General features: G+C 35.9%; 1 protein-coding gene across 1 annotated transcript; it reads right to left on the minus strand.

The window, feature by feature from the left end:
• Positions 1-4,070: 4,070 nt before the first annotated feature.
• Positions 4,071-7,680, minus strand: LOC131168435 (floral homeotic protein APETALA 2-like). The gene is made up of 11 exons (XM_058127857.1): positions 7,536-7,680; positions 6,932-7,444; positions 6,681-6,706; positions 6,508-6,538; positions 6,328-6,415; positions 6,092-6,237; positions 5,855-5,899; positions 5,638-5,741; positions 5,325-5,467; positions 5,067-5,183; positions 4,071-4,659 (listed from the first exon to the last, which is right to left on the minus strand). Exons 2-11 carry the CDS (start codon positions 7,399-7,401, stop codon positions 4,411-4,413), a joined length of 1,419 nt encoding a protein of 472 aa, XP_057983840.1. The 5' UTR covers positions 7,402-7,444; positions 7,536-7,680; the 3' UTR covers positions 4,071-4,410.
• Between the last annotated feature and the right edge of the window lie 2,162 nt (positions 7,681-9,842).

Below are 9,842 nucleotides of genomic sequence, written 5' to 3' on the forward strand. Positions count from 1 at the left end.
CATATCGTTAGTCCTTTTCAATCTCCTTCCCTTACAACTATTATCAATTTAAGCATTAGAAAGTTTTTCAAGAGCACAATTTTAGTCATCTAGTTGTTTTGTCTATGCAAGGACACTGAGACCAAGGCTCCTACCCAATCGACAAAATTACAAAGCTAGAAACTACATCAATATATGCCAATTTAGTGCATCAATTTGAATATGTTGAATAGATATGAGTTCCTTACCAACAAGACGAGGCTCTCTTTTCCAAAATTGAAGTAATAACTTCAAATGTGAGTCTCATCACCCTTTTATGTAATATATTAGATATGAGGACAATTCTATGCAAGATTCATTTATTAATCATGTGATAGATACATGACCATGCAATCCATCACATTTAATAGATGCTTACTAATATATAGGATCCTTTACGATTTAATAGATAATGCAAAGTAGAAATGCAAATATAATCTTTCTCAAAGATAATAGTTCTCAAGAAGAAGTATAATTTAGCATAGATTGTGTACAATGCTCTTTCGATAATGATTTTGTTGTTTAAACAACTACTTTTGGATGATACAATACCTTCAAAACCCCTCTAACAAGTTTTGGGACTTTGTTTTTGTCGGATATGATCGGAGTTTTGCTTCCCATTGTGTCCCCCTCTAGTATTTTTAGTTTTTATTTCTTGATCTATGCCTTCCATTTGAACCAAAAAAAAAAAACCACTAATAATGTGTTGCTATATGCAGATGCACCAAAAGGGGCATTCTCGTCTTATAAGTATTGATTGCCTACCTCAAATGTAGGGACATAAGAAATAAGTAAACTAAAGCCTAGTTGTATAAGGAATGATAATTTGGAGGTTGTACCTTTAGTATCATTTATATTTTTTAGTTTATGTATTATTGCAATAGAACAAAGAAACAAGTAGCAATGGTGTTTTGCTTGTGTATATTTTTTCCCCTAAATTTGTTTTAATTTAACTTATTAAAATCAATATCATTGAATTATACAATACTAAATGATGAAATTTTTTGCCGTAATTGAATAATAGTACGATAATTAATTCTTCTTAATTTAAAACCCCACTCAATGACAAGAAATGGATAACATTCTTGCAAATCTTGAAAAATAAAAACAATGAAAACAAATTTAACAAAGTATAACATAAATTTTTCCTGCATTTAGGAATATGGAATTGCTCAAATGTGGATTTGTGTGTATTTGAATAAAGTATAATACAAAATTGTATTAACTTTTTTTCTAAATATACACTAATTCAAGTTCAAGTCTCGAAATTCATACTCTCAAACACTACCAAAATATTCTTATAAGGACTTGAGCTCATTAAAGGATGTGCAATCGGTCAGTTCGGTCAATTAATCGAATTAATCAAATTTTTTCAGTTAACCCCACCCCATAACCGAATCGAGCTTTTTAACTAAACCGTGCCCAATCAAACTAAATTGTTGGGTAATTCGGTTAACCAAATTTAACCGAATAAAATTAGAATTAATTATAGGAAAAAAAAAATATGAATGTATAATTTGTATGTCGAAATAGTAATGGCCGAATGGGAAGAGAATTTAGGAATGGCCGAATGGAACATTAGAAATTTGGAACCCTAACCTAAAATCATATAAGTTATTAATTTATATTTAATTATTAATTAATTAAAAAATCAGGTAATTCGATTAACCGAATACATTATCCCCATAACCGAATTGAAAACCGAATATCCAAATTTGCCCCATTATGAAATCGAACCGAACCAAACTATAAATTAACCAAACTGAATCAACCGAATTTGGTCGGTTAATTCGATTAATTTGGTTAAAGTCAAATTATGTTCACCCCTAATTTGTTAGCCCCTTTTGCATCCTTAAAATGTATTCTACCAAATTACAATGACAAGTACTATTAATGATATGTATCAAATTACTTTGTATTTAAGAAATTAAAGGAATAAAAATTAGAAAAGAGTATTTGTAAATAAACCTTTGAATATAAACTGACCTGTGGATGCTAAATCACCATTAGAAAAGAAAAGAAGGGCATTAAAGGGCAGGTTGACGCTGGTTAGCTGGGTGTTTGGCTAACCGGCCTAGTCTTTTAACCAAACACTAGAAAATGCATAATGAAATGAGAAAAAAAAAATTCAAATGAAAACTTGAAAAAGAAATCACTTTTTGTGCTTGAAAAAATCCAGATATGGATGGGAATCAGAATCCAAGAAAATATTTTTTTTTAATTAAAAAATGAGAGATGAAGAAATAATAATAATAATAATAATAGATTGAGATCTTTCTAAAAGAGTACGAATTCAAATTTCTTTGTTTGTGACTATAGATAATGAAATATCTTTGTGTGTATGAGACTTCCTAAGTGGAATTTGAAAAATCTTTGAAAATTGAAATTTAGTGGAAACAGTCAATTAGAATGTAGAAAGAGATTATTTGAGAGTGACAATTTTAGAGAAAAAATTAAGTTCTTTTAGGAGGACCAATGTGATCTGACTTTTCCATTCAATAAAATCACCTCACATAGTGAATCTCATTGGATCTTACTCAATAAGATTCACATACAATTTGATTAGAGTCGCGCGTCATAATGATTTCATCAAACGAAAAAAATTGATTAGAGGATCAAATGACCTTATAAGAAAACTTTTTTTTCTTTTTTTATCAACAATATCACTATAAAAATAGATGATTCCTCAAAAGAAAAACAAAGGAAACAATTAAAAAACAAAATGACATATTGCTAAAAAAAAAAAATGGGAGAATAAAAGCCAATAAATTCATTGGGAGAGAAAAGATCCCATTCATTGGGATTGAGGAGAGGGGAGAGGGAAAAATAATGTAATAAAAAAAATAAAAAATACATAAAAACAAGAAACTACCTAACATGAAAAGAAAAATACTTAAACAAATATATAATGTTCGAAAACTCGTGATAGCATTATTAATATTTAATTTTATTTTTAAAATTTTAATATTTTTTAACAATAATTGGAAATGACACCCATATTGGATTCTACTTGATTGACCAAAGAATTATACTGAAAATGAAGTCTAGCAATAAACAAGCTTGAGGGGGCTCCCTCAAGTGGTCTATTATCACATTGAAAATTTTCTCACCTTATTTGGATTAAATTAATATAAACATTTTGAAATGTGCTCAGAGCAAAAACTTTGATCCTATTCCAATCCATTTTGTCTCATAAAATGGAGTTCACAATATTAAAGTTTGTTCAACCCCTTGTATGACCCATATATTTTCTTAATACATACTCGATGTGAGATCATGACGCACTCTAATTTGATTGTTGATGTATTTTATCAATTATTTACGATAGCTCGCCCTTCGGTTACTTCACAAGCAACCATAATTCTGCATTTTTCGAGCAAGGACCAATCCAAAATGAGAATCCTACCTCTGTTATCATTCCTAAAGTTTACACCAGAGTAAACTCTAGGGTACAATATTAGTCCAGTTCCAATGGGATATCGTGCACAAGCCACCGGACCTCTAAAAAGCAATTAAACGATTAAAGTCTACATCATCTTTTATGATGATCTCCATAGCATAGCACACTGAATAGTAACACTATGCACCAGTGCATATCATTAGATCCTGAGCCCCAAAAGGAAAGCATACAGCCTCTCACTTTATGTGAAAATTGCGGTTTTCTGGTTATATGACTACACAAGGAACCTGCCCCAGCACGGGAAATTGGCTTCTCCACTCTACAAAACTTAGTCGCAACCACTAAACCAAACCAACCCTGAGGTGATAAAACGTCCCCAACTGAGCCTATAAGACTTTTAGCTCTAGGTCTAAAGGTTCATAATTAATGAGGGGTGGTGGGAGGCAGTTGGCTCAATGCACTAACGCACTATTGCACTGTTGACTTCAGCCATGTGCATAGCTAGACGGCTGGACTAGCAATAGTTTAGCTCAATCACAGAACTTCGCAGCTTATGATAAGCAAGCAGAACCCCATGGTCCCTATTGCATTTCAGAAAACAAATCATTTTTTTTTCCTGGCGCACAAAAAAAATCATGTTTGGACAAGCCTATATGTAAAACTCTTGGATTTACTAAACTAAACTATCTACAGGAATCAATGCAAAGTCGGTGACAAGTTTCATACAGAACAGAGTCCTTCCCCTGGAGGCCAGACTCTTTAACATAGCCTTGCCTGTGAACAAGGGAAAGCATACTCTAATTCAAAAAAAACAGGGAAACCCCATTTGAGCAAGGCACTTACTCGTACCTTGTCTGTCCAAATTTACTCCAAATTTTTGCAAACGCACATGAAGAAAGAAAGTTTTAACTACCACTCTTCGCTTGCTTTCCCTGACCGCCCATCTCCAATAGAAAAGACCATGGAGCTTGGTGGTGTATCCATTGATGGTTTCAGCTCCTGCACCAATAGGGGGATAAGTTGGGATTGTTGATGGATGGAGTGTAAGGGTAGTTGAGGATTGTTGTATTAGGCTGAGAAACAGTAGCTGATGAACCAAATGCGGTAGTTGAAGAAAAGAATCCTGATGATGCTGCAGCAGAGAAGAGTGATGCAGGAGGAGCCACACCATAAGGGCCTTGGACTTGCCGTGCCCAGTTCAGTGAGGATTCTACATCCATCCCCTTCTCTCTTGCTCTTTCCTGTAAGACACAGAAGATTTGCAGAGATTAGTAAGAGTACTATTATTTATATTTTAATATTCTACTTTGTAATTCATGACATTACCAATCAAGAAATATGGACTTTGGAATTTCCCTCAAGTCTCAGTCCATGTTTGGGAGCTTTGAGTTCGGATGTTGGATTTAGATGTGTTTAGATTTGGATAAATTTTTAGTATAAAATTGTACTGAGAAACCACATAAATCCAACTAAAATCTATGCTCCCAAACACAACCTCAGTATTTTCCCAGCCAAACAATTTTGCATACATCAGTATGAGCCTTGCTGGCATCAGATATACAATGTATTATAAAATTGGCAGGCTTGAGGAGCGTGTGGACAAATATGTCACTATCATTATGTAACAAGTGGATAGAAGAAAAATTACCATATGTATTGGAAAGGAAATAGAATTAACACCAGCCCAGCCAAGGGGGTGTTCAGATGTCACAGAAAAGCCATTAGGGGGTTGAGCCCAAAATGTTGCTGAAGCAGATTTCTCACTCTGTAAAAGGAACAACAGAGTATTAAATTAGTTAATCTAAGACATCATTTAAAACTCTTAAGTCAGCTATGAGCATATTAAGAGTAGCATCTTGAAATAACTAGATCCCCATCACATTTAGATATCTGTACATAATATTACCTTTGCTCTTGGGTCATTAGGCACATCACCAGGGTTGCCCGGCAAATGAAAACCAAAGCCTTCCATATTGCTGTGACCTTTTTGGTGATCGGCAACATAGGAGGGACTGATCCCCAATTTAAGATCAAGATTGTGGCAGTTGTCTACAACACAAGGATAAAGATACTCATGGCATTGAGCTTGATGTGGAGGATCATCCAAGTACCAGAAAATAAAAACGAGGGAGCAAATACTTTTTGATAGAGAACACATACAATTAGAGATAAAAAAATCAAATATAATGAGACATCCATGATCCAATATCAAGTGGTACCTCCATTATCAGATCCAGAGACTATGCAGTCCTCATATGTGCTAGTGTCGAAGTTGGTGACAGCTTCCTTTCCATTGCATTTCATTGCAGCTTTGTCATAAGCCCTGATTTTCAGAGAGAAAAAATGTACGGAGTTGGATGGAACCCCGGGGAAGTTTGAGAGGTCAAAGTTAAAGACAATCGAGTATAAGATTAGTGAATTTGTGACCATTGGCACCTTGCAGCTTCTATCTCACTGTCGAACAGACCAAGATATATATACCTGCAGGCAAGAATTGTGTACAGACGGTAAAAACCACACTCATAGATATTGATGTCAATCCTACTTTTAACTTTTTAAATGGGTGGAAACAATGAAATAGGCTTCAAGATTATTGAATAACAGAAGTAGGTTCAGAAGCTAAACTCGAGCTTAGATAATAATCTAAAGATGTAATTCATTGACGGTGCTTACTTCTTTCCCAGCAACTGGCCCATTCGAGCTTCCCACCGGCCACATTTGTGCAGTGTCACTCCCCTGTATTTTGAACTCCCCCTTGAGAATCCAGTGCTCTGGCGGCGCAGGATATGTACAAATTCTTCCTTCGTTAGCTTACTCATCTGCAGAACAATCAAAACAAACATTACCCATTGAAGTTCCGGAGAGAAACAAATTACTAAATTCAATGAGCATTGTCAAGTCCAGCAAACCTGCTGAATATCATCATCATAATCACTGAGATTAAAATTGATATCAGCATCAACGCCCCGGAATTTGATTGCAGCACGATCATACGCCCTGAAATCAACAACACGAAGATTCAAAAATTGCCCAAAAAGCTTATCAACTGATCCAGCTACCCCAAAAATTTTCACTCTCATGACTTTTACCTAGCTGCAGCATGTGCTGTGTCAAACCCCCCTATATGAAGGCAGGCATACAGATTCATAAAACAAGAAACTCAATCAGCAACAAAGAACGGACAGATTCAAGCATAAGCTATCAAACAGAATTAATAAACAAAACTCCATGAAACCCAAAAAGTTAAAACAAATTCCCTTACCCAGATACACTTGTTTCCCACAATCCCTGCACAAGGAAAAAAAACAAAACAAAAATGAAATCCTCTGAAATCGCGCGGAATGATCAACATCTTACAATATCGAAATACAGTACTCGTTGGTTAGCGTTTTGGATATAAATTTTTTTTATGCTTTTTAGGACGCAGACTCAATGAAGTTGCTGATTTCAAGAGCATGAAAAGTGAAAAGTACTGCTCGGAAAATGCTGCAGCCAAGGACTGCAACTACTTACCAAATATGAGATTCCCATCTACCCGTTCGCCGATAGAACGTGACTCCCCGATACTGCGAGCTCCGAGACCTCGGACCCCGCCGGCTCTTCTTCACTTTCTGCTGCACCCTCGGTTGCAGCTGGGGCGTAATCCTTTGCTCCGCCGGACCAGATGAGAAACCGGTCGACTGATGCAGCGACGCAAAAGCCGAACCAGAGCCGATACCAAACCCACGTTCATCAGCTCCTCCGCCTCCGGTCTCCGGAAAAAGCTGCCGTGTAACAAAAATGCCTCGAGTGCGTCCGTCGTCATCGTCGATGCCGGTATTGCTGGGGCCTTCCGCATTGATGACGGATGAATTGGAATTGGAGTTGGAACTTCCGGTGTCGTCCATGAGTCCGCCGCTGCCACCGGCAGGGAATTCCAGAAGCTTCTCGAATCCGCCGGAGACAGAATCGCCCGAAACAATACTGAGGTTGAGATCCAACATCACTATTTGACCTCTAATTTGAGCAAAGACGAAGCAGCAGCCACTGTATGAAAGTGAAGCTAGGAGAAATCAATGGGCCGAAAACAGTAAAGAAATCAAGAAAGAAGAAATGGATATTTTAGGAGAGCAATTGCTTTATTTCTCATCATCAGGAATGGGGAACGAGGGTTGCCGACTAAGCAGAATCATGGCCGGCCGATGCCATTCATATGCTGCGTGCAGATACAGTTACAGAGAGAGAAAGAGAGAGTGTGCGAGAGAGAGAGAGCCGGGGGGGTCAGGTAATAAAGGCGGAGATGGGACGTATGAAGGAACAAGTATCGCATAGCTGCTTTTTGGAAATTACCGTTTCAGTTCATTGCCATGCCCTCTCATAGCGCGTGGAATACACTCCCCCGTGAACTTAAATAGAAAAAGACAAAAAATATAGTTTTTAACTTTTGACATTATTGTCGCTACGACACCGTTTGATAATTCCACTAACAATTTTGATCTTCTTCTATTCTTGTGGGGGAATTCTCCTTCTCTTGCGGGAGTGGGAGGGGATAGGAAAATTATAAAATTAAATTATTGTTATAAATGAAATAAAGAGAAAATTATAAAAAAATTAAAATAAAGAAATTTGAAATTATAAAAATTCAGCAATCTAGTTTTTCATAAATTAGATGTTGCTAATTATCTTTTTTTTCTCAATTTTAGTGGTAAAATATTTCACTATATAGGCAAAGATTATATTGGGATCCCAAATATCAATTGCATAATAAACCATTATGTAGGCATACCAAAAATTATAACATATTATCAAAATAGTCATCTACATGTATAATATACACGTTTTACAACACTTCCCCTCAAATGACTATACACTATGAATATGTCTTATTGAAACCTTCGCTAAGGAAAACCCTTATGGAACAAAACATTAACAAAGAGAAAAGAATACAGTATTCATACTTCACCTAAAAAATACAATCAATTAAAAAATATTCTTAAGTTGTCGCAGTCTAATGTTATGTACATACTTTTTGAAAATTGAAGTTGGCAATACTTTTATGAATAGATCTGCTGAGTTGTCACTTGAATGAATTTTACAAATGTCAACATCTCATTTCTTCAGAAGTTCATGAGTGTAAAAGAACTTTGGTGAAATATGTTTAGTTCAATCACCTTTTATGTATTCACCTTTGATTTGTGCAATACATACTGCATTGTCCTCGTATAATATTGTCAGCTTGTCATTCTCCGGTGATAATCCACTTGTCCCTTTAATGTGTTGCATTATAGTTCTTAATTATACACATGCACGACTTGCATCGTGAACTGCCAATATCTTTAAATGGTTTGACGAGTTAGTAGTGATCGTTTGCTTTACAGATCGCCACATGTAAAAATATAACCTGTTTGTGATTGAACTTTATAAGGATCAGAAAGATATCCAACATCAACATATCCTTTTAACACAGACTTTACTCCCTTTGGGTAAAACAAACTCATATCAGATGTGCCGCGAAGATAACGAAAAACATGTTTTACTCCATTCTAATGTCTCTGAGTTGGTGTAGAACTAAACCTTACTAACAAATTTACCGCAAAGTTATATCTAGTCTAGTGCAATTTGCAAGATACAAGAGTACTCCAAATGCACTAAGATAGGGTACTTCAGGACTAAGGATTTCTTCATTATCTTCTCAATGACGAAAAAGATTTGTTGACCTCATAGATCACATCCGGTTTTGATGACAAATATTCAAGTATTTGATGGCTATCTAGTTCATGTGTAGGTTTATATTAGCAGATACACTGATGTCATATGAAGTAAAGTATAAAGACCCTAAAAATCATTTTTATTGTATTTCATTATTATTCAATTCGGATCTGTAATAGTAATTAGGAGAAAAAGGTATATAATATTTAATGCATATCATGCATGTAGGAACTACAAGCTCAAAAGCCTTCGAACGACTCTAGGTCCCTACATATCACTTGAAAATCAAATGACCTTAGACAAGACTTCGGTCAACCGACGCCGAATTTTTTCGGTGTCCTAAAAAAGACCTAGACTGACCTTAGGACTTCCTATACTTCATAAGAATATGTCATATATTCTTAAATTTAATCATCATATGAATAGGGTTAACATACAAAGGGGTTTAAATTGAAATGCATATTCAGTCGACCGAACCAGAATGTATAAGAACATTCGGTCAACCAAACCAGTCAGAGGTCAACACTTTGACCATAGCACGGTCGATCATACCTTACGAAGTTCATACAGCTTGGTCGACCGAACTCCCCCGGGTCAACGTTTTGACTCCTAGGTCGACCAACTAGAAATATATAGGCAATGCCCTAGTCGACCGAACCCCCGCGTGGCAGATTCCAACCGTCTGGTCGACCAAACTACCTAGTTCAAAATCACCGAATCGACCGAACCGTGCGGA

This window comes from Malania oleifera, chromosome 11, assembly GCF_029873635.1.
Source record: "Malania oleifera isolate guangnan ecotype guangnan chromosome 11, ASM2987363v1, whole genome shotgun sequence".
NCBI lineage: Eukaryota > Viridiplantae > Streptophyta > Magnoliopsida > Santalales > Ximeniaceae > Malania > Malania oleifera.

Bases quoted from the DNA above. Each gene is read 5' to 3' on its own strand.
- LOC131168435 (XM_058127857.1), bottom strand. From the start codon at position 7,401: ATGTTGGATCTCAACCTCAGTATTGTTTCGGGCGATTCTGTCTCCGGC. The intron at 6,539-6,680 runs GTAAGGGAATTT...GCCTTCATATAG, and splicing joins TGGGAAACAAGTGTATCTGG to GGGGGTTTGACACAGCACAT. The intron at 4,660-5,066 runs GTAATTTTTCTT...TGTGTCTTACAG, and splicing joins TTTCCTTTCCAATACATATG to GAAAGAGCAAGAGAGAAGGG.